The 23221-nt window shown below is 44.5% G+C and overlaps 1 protein-coding gene across 2 annotated transcripts in view; it reads right to left on the reverse strand.

The window, feature by feature from the left end:
• Positions 1-23221, reverse strand: part of LOC126273462 (junctophilin-1) — an 815451-nt gene that overhangs the window by 686483 nt on the left and 105747 nt on the right. Inside the window, exon 1 of one of the 2 annotated variants that reach the window (XM_049977022.1) lies at positions 9728-10018. The exons of the other annotated variant lie outside the window; for it this stretch is intronic. Coding sequence (XP_049832979.1) covers positions 9728-9870 — 143 coding nt within the window. The 5' untranslated portion in view covers positions 9871-10018. Of the gene's footprint in view, positions 1-9727; positions 10019-23221 lie in introns of those variants that run through there. 2 annotated transcript variants of the gene reach the window in all.

Here is a 23221-nt window from a genome sequence, read left to right on the forward strand (position 1 = left end):
AAACTTAATCATACAAAAGAAAACTCATATTTTCACAAGTTTTAGAAACAAAACAATCACTGCCTTATATTTAAAATAATGCTCTTCACTTATGGAATTGTTGTTAAGCCCCCATACAATGGAATTTGCCGAGGTGAGCTGATTTGCATGTCTTAACAATAAAGTGAGCTACATCATTGGCACAATGGAATGGTATTTGTAGAGAACATAGACTAGATTATGGTTTCTGAAGAAGGGCAGCCTTTTCAACAACTGGAGGTGTAACAGTATGGATAATTGACTCATCTTCTCCTGTAATATTAGCCGACATGGATATGCTACGTCGGTTCTGCTAAAAGCTGAAAACAAGGAGAAACTGTACCCATTTCATATATCTCGAGAAGATGCAGATCAGTTGTATAATTTAATTATGACGGCATCCTATTGTAAAGTATTCAGAAGGCAAAATTGCCCCCAATTTGGATATTCATGCTCGGACTACAGAGGAAGATGTTGTCATTGGGAAAAACATATCTGGCGTTCCAAAAGACGGAAGAGAATGTTAGTTCTCTTAATCGGTTTGCTAAGTTAGAGAATTTGAAAATGGAGATGGGTAAGCTTCAGTTAGATACAGTGAGTAGGCAGCATAAGACATGAATGTACTCCTGGCAGTTTATTGCGTTAACAAAAAAGAAGAAGTATACTTGGCGAGGACTTTTTATGCAGTATTGAGTTTGGCGCAAAATTACCCATCCCGGAAAAACGAATACAGCCGAATAGCGACCAAGAGGCGGCGAAACGCCGAACACGAGCGCAGGCTAGGGGAATGGGGTTTGGACCGCCGTCAAAAGCTCGCAGCAAATATAGACTTGGCATCGGCCGATGCAGCGACATGTGTAATGAGATTTTCACCATCCAACGGCGCTCATTGTCTGCGAGCTCAGAGCCAGACAGCGCCAACAGCAATCGCGCTACTGAGCGGAAGCTGGTCTCAATAAAATAATCTCAGGCATAATATCTATAACATGTAGGTCAGAAAGAGAGCTGTTACTTCATTCTCAGCGAATTAAACGAAACTCTGCGATTAGTAATGCTGCTATGGAAATATGGCAGTGCAGCCTAAAGTTAAGCCTACCACTGAAACATACATGCTCTTATAAAAACGGACTTTTTACACACAGGATATGGAGTTATCGTGCATTCAACGGACAATGAGAACTCTAGAAGAATCCGGGAGTCAGATGTCCTACAGAATGAATCTTTCATTCTGCATTTGGATGTGCACTATTTTGAAATTTCTTGACAGATCAAGAATATACGCCGGATCGGGATTCAAACCCAGAACCTCTGGCTTTCGAGCGCAACGCTCTTACCGATGGAGCTATCTACGTAAGACTCACGACCCACACTCACAGCTTTACTTACTGTAGCATTTTTTCTCCTACCTCCACCTTGCAGTGTTAGCACTCCTGGAAGAAAAGATACTGCGAAGAAATGGCTTGCCCACATCATATGGATCTCTGGTACCGCAAGTCATACAGGAGAACTTCTGGGAAGCTGGAAGGTAAGAGAAGAGTTGCTGACGGAGGCAAATTTGCGAGAGCGGGTACTGAGCCTTGTCTGGATATCTCGGTAGGAAAGGCAAGGACCTGCTTTGAACTAGCTCAGGCGCACAGTTTTAATCTGCAAGGAAATTCTAGTGTCCTGGGTCCTAAAAATTCTTTTTTGTCATTGGCTTGTGAGAATACCTGCATCATATCACTAAACCCAATGAAAGCTTCAGAACCCCGGCAATTTAATCAGCCAATCGCAGTGCTCTGATATAACGATCTTCTGTCTAATATACAACAAGCAGCATTAATTCTTTTTGCAGATGACACCAGCACTGTAATCAGTCCAAATACATGCAGAAACAGCAGAAATGTTAAACAACATTCTTAAAAGTATCATTAACTGGTTTTCTGCGAAAGGTCTCACTCTCCATTTTATAGAGATACAGCGTATTCAGTTCTGTTCGTCTAGGGGCACTATACCAACAATAAGCGTAACACATGGCGAGAAAATAACAAATAGGGTGGAAGCTTCAGAATACTTAGGTCTCCATATTCAGAAAATATGAAAAAATAGAGAAAATTTAAACTGGAATAGACCCGTGGTCTAGGGGTAACGTCTTTGATTCATAATCAAAACGTCTCCGGTCCCAGGTTCGATCCCGGCCATTGCCTAAATTTTGATAAATGATCAGCATTGGCGGCCGAAGACTTCCGGCATAAGAAGTCAGCCTCATTCTGCCAACGGAATTGTCAAAGAGGGCGGAGGAGCGGATAGAGGTTCAGGGCACTCTCTTGTCCTAGGGGTGAGAAATTGCCCCTAAAGGCAGAAGAATCAGCAATGATCAACGACATGAGGATGCAGAAGACAATGGAAACCACTGCATTAAAGACACGTAACGTGTATCCACAGGACATGTGGCCTGTAGTTGAAGAACTGTTATGATGATCTCTCCATTGGCAAAAGATTCCGGAATAGTCCCCCATTCGGATCTCCGGGAGGGGACTGCCAAGGGGGAGGTTACCATGAGAAAAAGATTGAATAATCAACGAAAGGATAATGTTCTACGAGTCGGGGCGTGGAATGTCAGAAGCTTGAACGTGGTAGGGAAACTAGAAAATCTGAAAAGGGAAATGCAAAGGCTCAATCTAGATATAGTAGGGGTCAGTGAAGTGAAGTGGAAGGAAGACAAGGATTTCCGGTCAGATGAGTATCGGGTAATATCAACAGCAGCAGAAAATGGTATAACAGGGGTAGGATTCGTTATGAATAGGAAGGTAGGGCAGAGGGTGTGTTACTGTGAACAGTTCAGTGACCGGGTTGTTCTAATCAGAATCGACAGCAGACCAACACCGACAACGATAGTTCAGGTATACATGCCGACGTCGCAAGCTGAAGATGAACAGATAGAGAAAGAGTATGAGGATATTGAAAGGGTAATGCAGTATGTAAAGGGGGACGAAAATGTAATAGTCATGGACAACTGGAATGCAATTGTAGGGGAAGGAGTAGAAGAAAAGGTTACAGGATAACATGGGCTTGGGACAAGGAATGAAAGAGGAGAAAGACTAATTGAGTTCTGTAACAAGTTTCAGCTAGTAATAGCGAATACCATGTTCAAGAATCACAAGAGGAGGAGGTATACTTGGAAAAGGCCGGTTGGTACGGGAAGATTTCAATTAGACTACATCATGGTCAGACAGAGATTCCGAAATCAGATTCTGGATTGTAAGGCGTACCCAGGAGCAGATATAGACTCAGATCACAATATAGTAGTGATGAAGAGTAGGCTGAAGTTCAAGACATTAGTCAGGAAGAATCAATACGCTAAGAAGTGGGATACGGAAGTTCTAAGGAATGACGAGATACGTTTGAAGTTCTCTAACTCTGTAGATACAGCAATAAGGAATAGCGCAGTAGACAGTACAGTTGAAGAGGAATGGACATCTCTAAAAAGGGCCATCACAGAAGTTGGGAAGGAAAACATAGGTACAAAGAAGGTAGCTGCGCAGAAACCATGGGTAACAGAAGAAATACATTCCTGGAAATTGAAATAAGAACACCGTCAATTCATAGTCCCAGGAAGGGGAAACTTTATTGATACATTCCTGGGGTCAGATACATCACATGATCACACTGACAGAACCACAGGCACATAGACACAGGCAACAGAGCATGCACAATGTCGGCACTAGTACAGTGTATATCCACCTTTCGCAGCAATGCAGGCTGCTATTCTCCCATGGAGACGATCGTAGAGATGCTGGATGTAGTCCTGTGGAATGGCTTGCCATGCCATATCCACCTGGCGCCTCAGTTGGACCAGCGTTCGTGCTGGACGTGCAGACCGCGTGAGACGACGCTTCATCCAGTCCCAAACATGCTCAATGGGGGCCAGATCCGGAGATCTTGCTGGCCAGGGTAGTTGACTTACACCTTCTAGAGCACGTTGGGTGGCACGGGATACATGCGGACGTGCATTGTCCTGTTGGAACAGCAAGTTCCCTTGCCGGTCTAGGAATGGTAGAACGATGGGTTCGATGACGGTTTGGATGTACCGTGCACTATTCAGTGTCCCCTCGACGATCACCAGAGGTGTACGGCCAGTGTAGGAGATCGCTCCCCACACCATGATGCCGGGTGTTGGACCTGTGTGCCTCGGTCGTATGCAGTCCTGATTGTGGCGTTCACCTGCACGGCGCCAAACACGCATACGACCATCATTGGCACCAAGGCAGAAGCGACTCTCATCGCTGAAGACGACACGTCTCCATTCGTCCCACCATTCACGCCTGTCGCGACACCACTGGAGGCGGGCTGCACGATGTTGGGGCGTGAGCGGAAAACGGCCTAACGGTGTGCGGGACCGTAGCCCAGCTTCATGGTGACGGTTGCGAATGGTCCTCGCCGATACCCCAGGAGCAACAGTGTCCCTAATTTGCTGGGAAGTTTGTTGCTAAGAGGTCAAGTATGCTTTCGCAAGCATTTACGCTTCGAGTGGGCTCAGGAACTAACTGTTCAAAATAATTTTCTGAGAAAGCATTCAGTATAATTTCGGATGAGGTTCTATACCTGCCGCTGGCATTAAACGTACACTTCTTCCAGCATATCGAGGATATATTGAAGTCACCAGCGACTATAATTGTATGAATCGGGTACGTATTTGAAATGAGACTCAAGTTTTCTTTGAACTGCTCAGCAACTACATCTTCTGAGTCGGGGTCGGTAAAACGATCCGATTGTCAAGTACAGCCTTTATCCATTCTGTTTCGCAGGAACTAACTGTTTCAATTTTAATACAAGGTAAACCACTTCTGTCAGCAATTAATACTCAGTTACCAACTGTATTTAACATATCCTTTCTGAACACTGTTAGGTCGTTTGAAAACATTTCGGCTGAATTTATTTCCAGCTTTAGCAAGCTTTTCGTACCTATAACTATTTGAGCTTCAGTGCTTTCTATTGGGGCTTGAAGCTGTGCTTCTTTCCCAACACAGCTAAGACAATTTACAACTACAATACCGATCGTTTCTACAACTAACTTACTGTGTTTTTTTCCTGCGCCCTTTTAGACGGTCGCCTTTTCTGTGGTTTCCTGAGACACTCTAACCTAAAAAAAAAAAGCCCAGTCCCTTCCATACAGCCCCGCTACCCGTGTAGCCGCCTCCTGTGAGTAGTGGACTCCTGACCTATGAAGCGGAACCCGGAAACCCACCACCCGATGACGCAAGTCAAGCAATCTGCAACCTACACGGGCACAGACCGCATGAGTCTCTGATTCATACCCTCCACTCAGCTCTGCATCAAAGGACCACAGTCGGTTGCATCGACGATGCTGCAGATTCTGAACTCCGCCTTAATCTCGCAAGCAAGACTGGCACTCTTTACCATTTCCGCTAGCCGCCCGAAACCAGAGAGAATCTGCTCCGATCCAAAGCGGCACACGTCATTGGTACCGGCATGGGCCACCACCTGCAGTTGGCTGCACTCCGTACTCTTCACGGCATCCGGAAGCACCAATTTCCAAATCCGGAATGACTCCCCCCGGTATGCATATGAAGCTGATTGACAGAAAGGTAGTACCTCAATCTAGAACTTCACTCATGAAGCGACTGTTGCTCGTATTGCATTGAATATGACGGAGTCAATGTCGCATACTATATGCAGTGGCACTGCAGACAATCACACTTAGTGTTTGTCACCTGATATCGCTCAACACAGGCTGGTATACCGCAGTCATCACATGTGCGACTGTCAGTGTCAGGATTCGAAATAAGACCTGTTGGAAAAAACAACGGTTTGCCACTTCGCACGCTAGTTTGGAGGAGGTTATGCGCTAAAGAGTAACGACCTCTAGTGAGCTTCTCTGGACAGCTCGAGTGTGGATTTTCGGCAGTTTTTTCGCTCATTTCTGAAAGTGCTGGTCGTGGCCCCAGCCCCGTCGTCTGAGAAAATGATATACAACTAGTTAAAACACAGTAATGCACAGAACTACATTTACACAATTCACCAACAGATGAGAGTTCATCTTTCTGTAAATAACCAGAATCCAAGACAAGCTTACGACACCTTTCCGTTGCGAACAGTGGCGCCTTAAGATCGTATTACACGTTAGGATGGATGTGTTTCTCGAGAGAAAATTAATCAATCACATGATTAATGACTTATTTGCGGTGCACTTTTCTACACATGTTCCTGGTTTTAACCCACTGAGCTATTACGTTTAGGTTGTTGCACATTTCACAAACTCAAGTTTCTTGCCAAACACACACCATTGTAACTACATGCCGGAAATGTTGTTGCATATTATTTGTTTCCTTCTTTGTGCTTACACTGTGTAAATCGGGCAGTGACTTTAGAGGGTAGCGACGTAAACACTGTGGGAGACAGCAATAAACTGGATGCACGAACAGTAGTCACACGTGAAAATAATTTTATTTTATTTTATTGTTACTTATTTATTTTGCAGTTATAAGTCTGCAGGCCGCAAGAGGGACCAAAACAAAATAGCTCAGTTCATTGTTGGAGTATCAAGCGATACTTCGCTTTCTGCATTTGAAGAGGAACGACGCTACAACAATCCATACTGAGTTGGTGGAAGTGCACAGCAATAATTCACCGTAGTACGACACAGTGATCTGGTGGCGCAGGGGCTTCCAGTGCGGTCAAACAAGTCTTAATCACCAAAATCCAAGTGACAGATCATCACAATCCAAGAGAAGTAGAAGCCCTCGTGTTCGTAGATTGGCATAGGACAATCGAGAGAATATTGGAAAAAGCGCAAATTAATCAAGGATCAGTTCACAACCTCTCGCACCACATCGCCGTCCTTTAGGTTCCGCAACTGCTCACACCCCGCCAAACCGAGGCATCAGCGGTGATGGTGGAGCTGTGTTAGGACAGTCCAGGTAACTACTTTAGCCGTCTAATCGTCACAGATGAGTGCTGGCTGTATAATCAGGAGTGCAGGGTGTATAATTATGATCCCGAGACCAAGGAGGAAAGGAAGCTGTAAAAACATGTGCGCTCAACACCTACGAAAAAGGCGAAAACCCAACAATGATCGGACAGGACGATGCTGAGTATTCCTTTCGGGACTGCCATGGTTTGCTACTAACGTATTGTGCTAGTAGCCGGCAAAACGTCACAGCAACATACTACCGAAATCTCCTGACAAGGCTACGGGAGGCTGTCAACACGAGGCTTTGCGTGAAGCTGCCAGAGGGTTTGTTTTTGCACCACGATAACGCCCCAGCTAATCCTGCACAAGACACGGTTACACATGCTGTTTCTTTGGCTATCCAAGTTTATCTCACCACTGCATTCTCCAGAGACGGCGCTCACTCACTTGTTCCTGTTTTTCTTGGTCGAAGAAACCACTGTGTGGCAGGAATTTGTGGAATCACAACGAGTTGACGCCTCTTGAATAGCAGGAATTCAGACATACACAGCCAAGAAATCAGTTAAGTCATCCATTAGTGGGCGAAAATTTCGCACTACAGTGTGAAAATGTAGGGAAGGACTCGTAGCACCATCACCAGGTTTCGTGGTCGCAATACGATATTTTCGAACCGATACATAAGACTGGGACTGCTGATGTTTTTCAAGATATCAGACATCCAATTTATCGACATTTTAAGAAATATAATTATCGGCCCCTCCAGAAGTGAAAAGAAGTATCGATATATACACGGCAGAAATATCGACAGAAAAAATATCGACGGGATAAATGACGGAAGAAATATTGACGGAAGAAATATCGACAAAAGGAATATCGACGTACTGGCCTATAAAAATGACTGCTGCACTCTGTAAATATAGTGTCGGTTTTAGAGCTGTGTGTTTAAGTATTGATTTATTATTAGATATTCTGCACATCGTCGAGCTAGCAGCCTGTCCATCCCCCTTAAAACAAGAACTGAAAGGAAAACTATGCACGTTCACCCTTGGTGGCAACCACTTTGCTAACAATGGTAACTGCAAGTTAGCGGCACAATAAAAGGTGGTTTCGTCACATATCGGATTTGTCCAGAACACTTCATGCTGACTTCCATGTTTATTTCATTTCTGTCAACGCCAGAGACCTAGCAGTTGTAGTGTCCAACTTGCGTGGTGAAATTAAATTTTGCAGTTTCTGTTGGTGGTCCCGAGCGCTGATTATGTCAGTATTTCGCCTCATACGTCTCCGCCCACCGCAAAGACCAATCTTGTCATTTAGATTTTTGCTCATCAGTTTCAGCAAATTGTGTTTTAAAGCAACTGCTGTGCTATTTCTTCACATCGGAAATCTTCTTATCCCATTCATACTGCCACCCCCAATTGCAAACGGACTACTTCTTTGTGCCACGTATACTTGCTTCACACAGACAAAGAGAAAGACTGGACGAGATGAAAGCCCAAAACATAGTAAAACTTCTTCACACAGTGAAAGTAAAGTTATGTTAAACACAACAATTTCAAATATTCCCGAAAATTGAGAAAAAATGTAACATAAAATAAAAATTACATCACTCGATATTGTATATTATCTATATATCGAGACGTCGGGGAAACGTATGGATCACGTACATCGATATTACTGTACAAAAGTATCAATATATCGATAACTTACTAACGGCCCACCAAAAACCTTAAGACGGCGCCTCACAGTAGGTTCTCTGTGACTCTCACAAGTTGACAGTACGAAATTCCCCCCACCGATCTGATTCATATTGGCATTGTGTGTAGCAGACTACTAGGTTCTCTGTGACTCTCACAAGTTGACAGTACGAAATTCCCCCCACCGATCTGATTCATATTGGCATTGTAGGACTTAATCAGATGTAAATAGAAAGACGAAACTCTCAGAAAATCCAGTTTGAAAATCATAGGCGTGCTGATACTGGTGCATGCGCTATTGCGTGCACCCCTTGTGTCCACGGAGTCCGCAACCAGGCGAATAGAAGGAAAGAAAAAACAACACCGCGTAGTTTCATAAGTGCGAGGTCTCTGGATCGAATCTCGCTGTCGATAGGTTTTTCCCATTCCCACGTAATACTAACAGATTTATTACCATCGTGTAAAGTATAAATAGTAAATCTTTCATTCACTGTTCTCGTAAACCTGAACACGAGAAAGGGAGAAAACGTTAATTTTCTTAAGGGGATCGGAAATGGAAAAAGGATACATGAGAACTTTTCATCACATTAATGTAGTCATATTATTTACATTATTGTATACACATTTGTGAGAACTCGCGAAGAACCTGTAACCCGCGAAGCACTGTACTGATCGTAGGAATATGGAAAACAATCTGTATCGTTACGTTCAGCAGACATAACGAACGCCAAATTATTGCATGTCCATGTCTCTTTTCCCACTGAAAAAAAAACTGGGTTACATTCATGAACAGTTATCGATCGTCGCCACTAGTTTGGGGTGTATCATGCATATCGAAGCATAGCACTGATTATTGGCGCAAACAGCTCACAAAAAACTCGCTCGGATTGCGGACTGCGTTACACTATTACCCCTACAACGCATACAGTATAAACACGCCTATAATTTTCCAACACAGTTTTCTCGGATACGGTCTCACTATTTCCACATGTTGAAGTTCTAGTCGTGCCTTACACACCATGTCAATACGAATTAAATCGGTGAGGGAAAATTCATGCGTTCCCCTTGTCAGCAATGAAATGGCAGCACGGTGCGATACCTGCGCGTGTATGGTTCGTCGAGTGCCGGAAGCAGTGGCGCGTCCAGGCCGTCCTGGGAGACGCACAGCGCCAGGTAGGAGTACCAGCGCTTCACTTTCGGCGGCCGCTTCTTGCCCCGGTTGCGAAAGAAGAGACGCTGCATGCTGGTGACCGGCGTCCGTACGGCGCTGGCTGCTGCACGAACCCGGCTGCCGCCCGCTTGCGCTCTACTTGACACCGCAGCACATTGCGCCAGGCATAACTGCCCGACTCGCGAGGAGTCGAAAGAACGGTCTAAGGGAGGGGGTGAGTTACAGAGGGCAGTAGAACAACCCCGGCCTCGGGGAGAACTACATCGGCACTGACTCACTTGACAGGACCCGAGATCGGACACTGTAAACACATTCGAAATCCTTGTAACTAATGCTCGATGTTACACAAAGTGTTTCATAACATGTGCGATGAGAATCATCAGGAGATACTGGAACAATGCGAAACGTTCGTGTGGAACAGCTTAAGGCCGGGTGAAATGTTTACAACTCTCCATATCCCACGACTTGTTTACGCGGTGTGCAGTGAATTACAACTGTTTGTTCTTGCATAGGGAGCGGTTGATACTGGTCTACTGAAGAAGCGTGGCGCGGATTACGACATATCGTTACTGCGACCGCGCAGTGCTGTGTGCTCCACATGAATAACGGAATAGTTTGATAAGGAAACTCCAAAATCGCGTTTGGCATGTGGAATGGCGTAAGACGATGTCTATCTAGTTTACGGTGATGTCTCGATGGCGTTGCATAAGACAGTGTCCAACACTGCGCAAAACGAGGTGTATCGAATTTACCGCGATGTCTCGATGGCATAAAGACTGTGGTGTGCTTTCTCCTCCTCCCCCCCCCCCCCCCAATGCCACGCGCCTCCACTCCACCACGCCACTCACACACAGCCATAGTGCAACTGTCAACTATCACTTGGATTTAGCTATCTATCGTGCGACAAACTTGGCCACATCAAGAAAAGCAGAAAATTGAATATGACACATAGGTTCATCATAGTATAGGAAATACACAATTACAAATATTTCAAAATAGCAAATCGCTTGCGTTCAGGCCGAAATTTGTGTCCAGGTCACATCATCTTTCGAATCGAAGAATTAAGTACCAAAAAATGGGACAGCTTTACAAAAGTGATGTGTAGCGTCGATGCACTTCGGTTTATCCCACTGTTATACAATACTACAGGCCCTGATCATTCCGAATTTAAAGTACACATTATATCACGTTGTTCGATTCAACAGATTTTAGAAAAATGCGTCTGGGTAAATATTAGCTGGTCATATGACCAATTGTTAACTACAAAATGAACGAGGTGAATATGTGGCTCCACAGTAATCTGCGACTCCCCACGTCCAGCACCGAAGATTACACCAAGCTCCAGAAGACGTATTCAAACACGCTTTGACCAGGAGCCACGGCGAGAACATCAGTCTAGGCTGCCCAAACTCTGAGTGACTCTTGCCTCAACCAACTTAATGCGTCAGCCACAATCTGGTTGCCGCAAGCTTAGAGAGATTAAATTTCACAGCGCCTCAATTTGTGCATGATGCGTGACTCGTAATGAAAGGGGAAAAAACAAAATAGACTGTTATGGTAAAATTTCAGAAACTCATACACTGATTTCTGTAAGGCGTATCCTTCACCACAAAATCCTAAGAAATTTTGGTCTTATGTCAAAGCGGTAGGTGGATCAAAACAAAATGTCCAGACACTCTGTGACCAAAATGGTATTGAAACAGAGAATGACAGACTAAAGGCGGAAATACTAAATGTCTTTTTCCAAAGTTGTTTCACAGAGGAAGACTGTACTGTAGTTCCTTCTCTAGATTGTCGCACAGATGACAAAATGGTAGATATCGAAATAGACGACAGAGGGATAGAGAAACAATTAAAATCGCTCAAAAGAGGAAAGGCCGCTGGACCTGACGGGATACCAGTTCGATTTTACACAGAGTACGCGAAGGAACTTGCCCCCCATCTTGCAGCGGTGTACCATAGGTCTCTAGATGAGCGTAGCGCTCCAAAGGATTGGAAAAGGGCACAGGTCATCCCCGTTTTTAAGAAGGGACGTCGAACAGATGTGCAGAACTATAGATCTATATCTCTAACGTCGACCAGTTGCAGAATTTTGGAACACGTATTATGTTCGAGTATAATGACTTTTCTGGAGACTAGAAATTTACTCTGTATGAATCAGCATGGGTTTCGAAAAAGACGATCGTGTGAAGCCCAGCTCGCACTATTCGTCCACGACACACAGAGTGCCATAGACACGGGTTCACAGGTAGATGTCATGTTTCTTGACTTCCGCAAGGCGTTCGATACAGTTCCCCACAGTCGTTTAATGAACAAAGTAAGAGCATATGGACTATCAGACCAATTGTGTGATTGGATTGAAGAGTTCCTAGATAACAGAACGCAGCATGTCATTCTCAATGGAGAGAAATCTTCCGAAGTAAAAGTGATTTCAAGTGTGCCGCAGGGGAGTGTCGTAGGACCGTTGCTATTCACAATATATATATATGACCTTGTGGATAACATCGGAGGTTCACTGAGGCTTTTTGCGGATGATGCTGTAGTACATCGAAAGGTTGTAACAATGGAAAATTGTACTGACATGCAGGAGATTCTGCAGCGAATTGACGCATGGTGCAGGGATTGGCAATTGAATCTCAATGTAGACAAGTGTAAAGTGCTGCGAATACATAGAAAGAAAGATCCTTTATCATTTAGCTACAGTATAGCAGGTCAGCAACTGGAAGCAGTTAATTCCATAAATTATTTGGGAGTAGTCATTAGGAGTGATTTAAAATGGAATGACTATATAAAATTAATCTTCAGTAAAGCAGATGCCAGGCTGAGATTCATTGGAAGAATCCTAAGGAAATGCAGTCCGAAAACAAAGGAAGTAGGTTACAGTGCACTTGTTCGCCCACTGCTAGAATACTGCTCACCGCGGTGGGATCCGTACCAGATAGGGTTGATAGAAGAGATAGAGAAGATCCAACGGAGAGCAGCGCGCTTCGTTACAGGATCATTTAGTAATGGCGAAAGCGTTACGGAGATGATATATAAACTCCAGTGGAAGACTCTGCAGGAGAGACGCTCAGTAGCACGGGCTTTTGTTGAACTTTCACCGAGGAGTCAAGCAGTATACTACTCCCTCCTACGTATATCTCGCGAAGAGACCATGAGGGTAAAATCAGAGAGATTAGAACCCACACAGAGGCATACCGACAATCCTTCTTTCCACGAACAATACGAGACTGGAATAGAAGGGAGAACCGATAGAGGTACTCAGGGTACCCTCCGCCACACACCGTCAGGTGGCTTGCGGAGTATGGATGTAGATGTAGATGTAGATTGCATGTCCGGTGTTGCGTCTAAAAGTTGTGCACCCATTTGAAATGCAAATAAAACGCTTATTGTATTAATTATAAACTTTTTGTTTGTTGTACATTGTTGCTGTGACCTTGGAGATTAATCATGAATAGGTCCAGGAATAAAGAACCAACTGCTGGAGTTGACTGTACTTCATATGCGGACAAAGTGTTATGCAAGCTGAGTGGGCATACAAAGAAAAATGTAATGTTTGTAATGCTCCTTCAAAACACGTCATATGAAGACGCCTGAACTAGTTCCGTTACACTGTTGCCGACAGACTCTGACGTGAACGTCCAGAACCCTTGAGGAATACAGTGAATATGGAAAACGCCCGCGTATCAGTGGAAAGCAGTTCCCAAAAGGCACATCGTTGTCTATGTCAAGAACTTGTCATATACATATCTTCGTTATGCAGAATTTTGATAGCTGACATGTACACATACCCCCATAAAATTCTGCTTTCTCAAAGAATAATGCCTGCTGAGTCGCCAAAAAGACTGCAGTTTGTAAATGAATTTCTCTTTTTGGCAGAACAACTGAGTTTCCACAAGAAACTTATCATTTTCGATTAACCTAAAGTCGATCTCAGTGGCTTTGTCAAAGAATAAAACTGTCGCATTTGGTCCACAGAACAGATTAAAATTATCCGCGAAAGTTCCACTCAAGAGCGTCGTCACAGTGTGATGTGGAATAATATTACATCGTGTGATCGGTCCTTTGTTGTTTTGAAAATTCGGAACGGGCGACTGTCACTGTGCATGGTGAACATTAACGTGGCTTTTCTAAGACCATTATTGGCTGTGGCAAACAATGAACTGGTTTTGGCAAGACGGTGCAACCTGCCATACCGCTCGACAGACCGTAGCTCTTCTTCAAGAGATGTTTCTCTTCGAGAGATGTGTCTCTTAATGAAAAAAATAGCTGAAAGTCAAGATCGCCAGATTTCTCAGCCCTCGATATTTTACTTTGGTTTTTCTCAAGGTCAGTGTTTATAGGAATAAACTACTGACACTTAACTGTCCTCAAAGACAAACTTTCACAAGAGACCTTGCAGAAGATCACGCAATATATTGTGCTACGGACTAGTTGCTGTCAACACGTGAATGCGTACTGTTGTTTTCTACAAATAAATTCTTGACAGTAAGCTTCAAATAGCCATGAACATATCATCTGTGACAATATTATTAAACAAATTATTTGTTGTTCAAATGCGTAAACTACTAATGGGACTCCCGAGTATGATTATCTGTTTTTGACGAGTCATATCGGCAAATGGTTCAAATGGCTCTGAGCACTATGCGACTTAACTTCTGAGGTCATCAGTCTCCTAGAACTTAGAACTAAGTACACCTAACGAACCTAAGGACATCACACACATCCATGCCCGAGTCAGGATTCGAACTTGCGACCGTAGCGGTCACGCGGTTCCAGACTGAAGCGTCTAGAACCGCACGGCCACACCGGCTGGCTGATCTCGGCAGACATATTATGATTTACCCATAGACAGCCCACACTATTTCAGTCTATCAGGCATCTCCGTGTTTCAGAAAGCATCGCCGAATAGCTGCTCGTGGCATATACCGAGAATCGTATGTCTCGTGTAACGTCCTGATGGCGAGTTACTTCTTCCGCAACGGCATTTGCGTGGCATGACGAACAGCTGACAGTCTGGGAGCAGTCTAACTGTTTCTGTTGATACGGTAACAGCCAGTAGCTAGTAGCAGAAGAACGCAAGGTCACACAGTTAGCGGTGCCGCTTCGAATTAAAACAAGTTCCTGAAAGGGCACAGGCTGAGGAAAGCAGTACCAGAACGGACACGATGTTTAGTTCAACCCAAGGCAAATTGGGCGTTGAAAACGTTCTTTTTGGTGGTGACAATCGCGGATAAATATTTCTCATATTTCTCGCCGCGTTAGATTCGTTGTAAGCTCGAGCTATCAACGTCTTCCTCTGTCGTCACCGTCAGGAGCTATCTTTCGTGCTAGTAGACCATGAGGTAATTACGCATTTCGTTGGCTGAACTATATCTCAGACACGTCACAAAGTTACAAAATTTCCACATGTTACCAGAGATTATGTCAACGTCTATGATGGAAAAATATTAGTAGTAATGCTCATCCGTTAAATGATCGGTAGCTCAGTTTATTTCTCTGTAGCCTTTGTGTAAATGCAAGTTCTGTGACTACAAAACGATATAATTGATCGTCTTGAACGTTATATCTTTTGACTACACGCCTCAAGGAGTTTCGGTCTCAGCCATCTTCAGAATCATATATAAAACCACGATACACTGTGTCTTCTCAGTTCACATGTACACGTGTGTCACATTCTATCGTACAAGTGTACATGTGAACTGACTAAACACAAGTGTGCATGTGAACTGACAAAATACGACATTTTAAATGAGATTCTAAGGATGGCTGTGGTCGAAATGTGTTAAGGCGTATAATTTTTAAAAAAGAAAAATGAATATGGCGATCACGACGGACAACTATATTGACTAGTGACAATTAATGAGAACAGGTACAATGATTTTATGCCATTTATAGACAACATTCTCCATGACATAATCGGCCAGCTATCCACGAAAGAGCCACACGACCTACAGGCACGTTGCGCTGTTGCGTTTGACCTCGAAAGGCACCTGTGTGAAGTTATCAATACTATCATGTGTCGGTCGTGATCAGAGCACTATTCTGTGTAGTTGTGAGTGCATTATGTTGGAGTTAAGGGAATTTGAACGTGGGCAAATGGTTGGTGCTCGTAAGGGGGTGTTCCGGGACCAAGGTAGTCGAACTCTTTCAAGAGGTGCCATAACGAAGATTGATGCCGCATACAGAGAAAGTGGGAAAAAAACATCGTACGATGAGTCACTACATGGATGAATGTGCGTGTTAACTGATCGTGGAAGAGGGTCATTGAAGGGGACTCTGAGGAAAAATAAAGTGCAAAAGTCACTGCAGAGCTGAATGTCGCACTTGGCGAACCTTGTCATCATCAAAAACATCAAGGGAACTCCATTAGCAGGAAAATCCGAAGCGAATCATGAGCTGTGCAAATTCCCGTAGAAAACGTTGTGCAGAAGCCAAAAAACCTGGACTACAGAGCATTGGAAGAAATCCATTTGGTCGTATGAATCTTATTTCACATAGTTTCCAACTTCTGACCGAATTTACATCCCAAGAGTCAAACACAACGGGGGTTTGGTGCTGATGTGACCAGCCATCTCGTGGTGTTCCATGGGACCCATGGTTAGTCTGCAAAGTCGCATTACTGCCAAGGATTATGTGACCATTTTGGCTGATCACGTCAATCCCTTAGTACAATGTTTGTTCCCCAATGGCGATGCTCCTCCATCATCTTTACCTAAACTTGCCACTTTTTGCAGGGAGAATGGTGGTATGCGATTCCCTTGAAAACCATTCAGAACCCCGTATTTCTCCATTCTGAGACTGGTTTGAATGCCATCAGGTTTTCTACCCTGTATTATGCATGATAACGTGTTGTGTTTAGATATTTTTTACCAACCTCAACCTCAGTATTAGTATGAGGATGAGGACAAGGGATGTCGTCGAAAATTTTGAGTTTACGAACAAATCCGACGAGGTAAGAAATCCGATTAACCTTTATCCAACTTTGGCGTCCTACGAACAAGAGACGATTGTAGCCCCATAGGTTTGCGTGGTAGAGTAATTATGGTGTACGCGTACTTGAAGACAGTGTTTGCGCAGCAATCGCCGAGATAGTGTAACTGAGGCAGAATAAGGGGAACCAGCCCGCATTCGCTGAGGCAGATGGAAAACCGCCCTAACAGCCATCCACACACTGGACGGCACACCGGGCCTCGACACTAATCCGCCGGGCGGATTCGTGCCGGGAACCGGCACGCCTTCCCGTTCGGGAAGCAGCTCATTAGACCGTGTGGCTAGCCGGGCGAGCGGCCACAGGAGTACCTCAACACAACACAGAACTTCTGTAAAGTTTGGAAGGTAGGAGACGAGATACTGGCAGAAGTAAAGCTGTGGGGACGCGGCGTGAGTCGTGCTTCGGTAGCTCAGGTAGTAGAGCACTTTCCCGCGAAAGGCAAAGGTCCCGAGTTCGGGTTTCGGTCCGGCAACAGTTTTAATCTGCCAGGAAGTTTCATAACACACAGTTTATATAAAAGCGCGTCATGTGTGAACGAGGATACCCTGTTGAAAAATAGCACCACCATACCATCACGTGAGAGGTAACACGTGAGGATGCAGGATAGTCCAGGAGTACAGTTGAGCCATCAGAGTTGCCTCAATTATTACTAGCGGTTAAATGAAGTCATAACCAATGGATCTAGACACTATGATACCACTGACCTCTGTACACCAAGAAATCCGTTTGTAGTTGTGTCGGCCACATTCAGCCTGGAATTTAATTGACTCGGGTAAACTGTATTCAGAGATGAGTCCCGCTTCAAACTGAGCCCAGATGGCCAGCGAAGACGTCTCTTGAAGTACCCGGGACAGTGGTCAGATACCGGCCTGATTGTCGCGCGACATCCAGGAGTGATGGTACGGGCTGCCACTTCCCTACACAGCCAGCCGGTCGCGGCCGACCGGCTCTAGGCGCTTCAGTCCGGAACCGCGCGACCGCTATGGTCGCACGTTCGAATCCTGCCTCGGGCATGGATGTGTGTGATGTCCTTAGGTTAGCTAGGTTTAAGTAGTTCTAAGTTCTAGGGGACTAATGACCTCAGATGTTAAGTCCCATAGGACTCAGAGCCATTTGAACCATTCTTCACACAGCAGGACCCTTTTGGTTGTCAGCCCCGGCACCCTTACAGGAGGAGGGTACGTCGACGATATTCTACGCACCTTTTTGTTGCCCTTCATGGCATGCCCTTTCAGAAAGGTAATGACCACCCACACACGGCGAGAGTTTCTTCTGTCTGTCTACGGGCCTTCTAAACTGTCCCAGCAACGTCACCGCATCTCTCCACAATTGAGAACGTTTGGAGCGTTATGGGGATGGTCCTCCAACCGTCTCGGGATCTTGACGATCTAACAGGCCAGAATTTGGCACGATATCCCTTAGGAGGACATCCAGCAACTCTGTCAATGAATACTAACCAGTATAACTGCATGCGTAAGGGCTAGAGGTGGATAAAGTGTTGTTGAGTTGATCAATTTGTGAAACTCTTTCTCTTGAATAAATCATCTAAATTGTCTGCGATTGTAACCATTTGTTCGTTTGTACATGTACGTCACATCTACCGATTTCCGTCACATTCGTATAATTCCTTCGTGGAGCGTCTTTTTTTTTCTTACAGTGTATTTTGTTGGCACTATGTTCTTTATTTGTTCTTTGACAAAATCCTTAAAGTTCTTTGAATATGTCATTGTAGAAACGGTCTGATATGTAGCAGCAATAAAATATTAAACAATCGCTAACGATAATGTCTCCAGCTGCTTACAAACAGAATGTAAATACTAACCTTTCTTCAGGTTATGTTGGTCTTCAGTATTTAGTGGTCCGTTTTTAAACTTCCTCCTCAATCGTTGTGAGAAACTTGAGAAAAGTTTAGAACTAATGCTAAGATAATCTGGAGCTGCAATTCAGTGTTAAGTGCAGTATCCTCACGCATTTCAGGTTTACGCACAAATTGATACACCTGATTTCTTCCTCCCCTAGATCGCTTCGCTCGCTTCGTCATAAACAATGCGGACGCCTTGCAAAATAACCCTTTCTCAATACCAGATTCTTGCATCGTCACTAACTATATGGTCGTCTAACCTGTATGCCGATTATCAGCGCCAGCGTCACACCAACAACACGTGCTGCACGTGCCCGTAGGGGTCCTTGCCTTCCACGGTCGACTTATTAGGCCGTTACCTGCTTGACACAGAGGGCCAAGTAACGGGAGTTGATCTTCGTGCTGTTGCGAGTCAGCTCCAAGTACGCGCTAGCGCAAAGCAGTTCCGTCGGTGCGTCGCATGCTTTTGCGCGCCATTACGTGTAACGGTGAACGCTATTAAGGCCGTCGGCGCCAGCGCAACGCGCGTTGTCCGTGAGAGCTAGGCCGCTACGTTCAAACAGTTATAACAATTAATGTTAAGCTTATCTTGTCAACACACGTAATCATGGCGCTGTCCGGGATAGACCAGCCGTTAGACTTGTTACAATTTATTAAGAGATACCGTCCTTCGGTCTTCAACGGAAAAATCTACGCAACAGAGAATAGTCTAGCAATCAGTGAATGTCTGTCGACTTCCCTTTTAGATATATTTCTCACTGGAAGAAGTGCAAGCATTTTCGTGGTGTAGGAGTCCAGGAGTTACCACTGGGTTTCCGTAGTATTTCCAGTGATCAACTTTATTTTTATATTGGTAGTTACTTCGTGCAAACTATTATGATCAAAAGGAAACTATAAAATAGGGATAAAGCGAAAGAGGCTGTGGAGTTATTAAGTCGGTGACGTTGATCTGATCGGCCGTCTTGATTTAGATTTTCCATAGTTTCCCGAGCGGGAAGGCGTGTCCATCCCCGGCACGAACAAAAGACGATTGTAACCCCATAGGTTTGCGTGGTAGAGTAATTATGGTGTACGCGTACTTGAAGACAGTGTTTGCGCAGCAATCCATGAAATAGTGTAACTGAGGCGGAGGCGGAATAAGGGGAATCAGCCCGCATTCGCCGAGGCAGATGGAAAACACCCTAACAGCCTTCCACAGACTGGCCGGCACACCGGACCTCGACACTAAACTGAGAAGTACATAACCTCAAAAGAGAAAACGCTGTGTTGTTGCGTTACATAGATGACAGAGTAGTTTTATTTACAGCCACTAAACAGGAGCTGCTTGAGGTAACCGGTAACTTAGCCAAATGCACCGAAAAATGGTTTTTAGGCACGAACACGAATCCGAAGGTACAGTCAAATTCATCGATGTGTCCGTTAGCAAACGGATCAAAAACATCCGATTAAGTGTACGGAAATCCTACGTATTGAGGAATAACTACTGAGAGTCCTATATAACATAAAAACTGTATTTTTACTCTTTGTTACGCAGGATGCTTGAGTTGTCCCTTTACACATGCCGGAAGAGCCAAAGAACTGTATACTATTGAATAGGTTGCGTTAAGAAATGAAGAAGAGGAATGTTACGTGAGCAAAACACAGTCAGACGAGAAGTCACGACGAAAACAAACGTTGCGTTTTGCTTACGTACGAAGGTCCTCCAAGTGGCTGCATAGCGAGATGTGTGCTTTGGTGGAATTATAGTTAGGTTTCGGACGAATGATTTACTTGAACACACCTTCAAACACAGAGAGAAATGAAGTGACTTGCGACTGAACAAAATTAATAGCAAACAATGCACAGGCACATAAATCAGTCATATAGTTTCATGTACGCTATAAAGAACAGTGCAAACCAATTTATAACTGTAAGAAAGTAGGTGAAAATTTAAACGCAAGCAAGCATACCACAGGAGAAATTTCGTGACAGCATGAACGTTAGCCACACAGAAAATAAAAGGTAGTTAAATGTGCCAGAGGAACTGGAGATACTCACGGAAGGGAAACGTTACTGCGAAATTTATTTACTGAAGAGATTAAGTTCAGTTTGAACGGAATTTTCCCCTCGCTCGTTGAAGTGGTGTACTGATACGTGGTTTCTCTGACTATACACCCAACCAATGAGCTTGCAGTAAACATTACAGATCTAATGCATAGCCGCGCGGTCTTAAGCGCCTTGTCACGGTCCGTGCGGCTCCCCACATCGGAGCCGGCCTTGGTGGCCGAGCGGTTCTAGGCGCTACAGTCTGGAACCGCGCGACAGCTACGGTCGCAAGTTCGAATCCTGCCTCGGGCATGGGTGAGTGTGATGTCCTTAGGTTAGTTAGGTTTAAGTAGTTCTAAGTTCTAGGGGACTGATGACCTCAGAAGTTAAGTCCCATGGTGCTCAGAGCCATTTGAACCATTTTTTCCCCACATCGGAGGTTCGAGTCCTCCCTCGGGCATAAGTGTGTGTATTGTCCATAGCGCTTAAGTTAAATTATGTAGTGTGTAGGCTTAGGGACCGATGACCTCAACAGTTTGGTCCCATAAGATCTTATCACAAATGTCCAAATATCTACTGCTCATCACTTCGTGTTTGACAATCGTTCAAAGTGGGGCTTCGAAAGCCCAACGTTTTGCCACCAGCTTGCTAAGATACTACTTTGTAAGCCGAATTTTAATGACAAATCTTATCTAACGTTGTTGCTAAATAGTGGTAATTTTCACAGACCTAAAGCTGCTCCTGTCTGACGGGCTACAATGGTTACAGTGAATGAAACTGTACGCAACCTGTGGCAGGTCACTGTATTTCCTGCAGGCCATGTCTGCGTTTGCCGAGTTAATACAACAGCTGATACAATATAGGCGTACGCTACACAGCACTCAACACGGCAGTCAACCTAAAAATCGTGTTCTCAATTAAAGGCAGAGACGAATTCCAGTCTCTGGAAGCAGCACACTATGTATCAGATCAGAGACATACAAGTACACGTATCAGTATAGATAACGACGAAAACTTGCATTAATGGTTTCGGGGAGGTTCCATTGGAAATAGTTCGGTTGTCCCTATCCCCAGTTTGTAGGCGACATAATACTTTAGTCTTGTTTATTCTTTTATTTGTCATTTAAATCTACATGTAGGTATTCTTTATTTAATTCTGCAGCACTGTTACATTGCCACCTAACCACTTAATGGCATTACTAACATTTCAGTGCATGCAAACGGTATGACAAAAATTATATGAATATTTTTAATGTGGTGTGGTTGCATAAAATACCCTCTAAACAAAATAAACAACGCATCACAAAGGAATTACCGGAATGAGACGGAAATCGGTAAATGTATTGTACGTGTACAGATAAACAAATTTCAGAAAAATCGGATTATTTATTCAAGAGAAATAACGCGCTGGTCCAATTCTGGCCCTTGTGTAAGTAACTATTCGGCTTGGAGTTGATTGATAGATTCGTTGGATGTCCTCCTGGATGATATCGTGACAAATTCTGTCAAGCTGGTTAGATAGATCGTCAGAATCCCGAGATGGTTCAGGGGACGTGCCAGTAATGATCTAAATCGGAGAAAGATCCGGCGACCTTACTGGCGAAGGTAGGGTTTCGCAAGCACGAAGACGAGCGGTAGAAACTCTCGCCCTTTGTGACAGAGCGTTATCCTACTGAAATGGAAACCCAGGATGGTATGCCATGAAGGGCAACAAAACGTGGCGTAGAATATCGTCGACGTACCGCTGTGCTGTAAGGGTGCCGCGGATGACAACCAAAGGCATCCATCCTGCTAGGAAATGAAATGGCACCCCAGACCCTGCTGATTTTTTGGCCATACTGGCTGGCGACTGTCAGGTTGGTATCCCACGGTTGTATGGAGAGTCTCCAGAAACGTCTTCGCTGGTCATCTGGGCTCAATTCGAAGCGGTATTCATCACTGACGACCATTCTGATCCAGTCGGTGAGATTCCATGCCGAAGACGTGTCTGGAGTAGCGCTGGACATCGGTGGGATACCACCCTGATAGTCGCCCCCCATACAGCCCGACAACTATGCATTGCCGTTTCTTTTCATAGCAGGACCCTTTTGGTTATCATCCATGGAACCCTACAGTACAGCGGTACGTCAAGCAAATTCTACGCCCCGTTTAGCTCTCGTTCACGTCAAACCATCCTGGGCTTACATTTCAGCAAGATGGGCCAGCCATTACAGGGCGAGAGTTTCTACTGCTAATGTTCGCGCTTGCCAAACCCAACACGGCCAGCAACGTCGCGGAACTCTCCACAATTGAGAATGTTTGGAGAATTATGGGCAGAGCTGTCTAACTATCTCGGAATTTTGACGAGCTAACGCGTCAATTGCAAGAATCTGGCACGATAGTCCTCAGGACGACATCCAAAACCTCTATCAATCAATGTCAAACCGAATAACTGTTTACATGTGGGCCGGAGGTGTACCATCGCGCTACTGTCTTACTCAATTTGTTACGCTCTTCCTGTTGAATAAATGATCATTTTTTTCTGAAATTATAGATATTTGTC

Source organism: Schistocerca gregaria, chromosome 5 (assembly GCF_023897955.1).
Source record: "Schistocerca gregaria isolate iqSchGreg1 chromosome 5, iqSchGreg1.2, whole genome shotgun sequence".
Taxonomy (NCBI): Eukaryota; Metazoa; Arthropoda; class Insecta; order Orthoptera; family Acrididae; genus Schistocerca; species Schistocerca gregaria.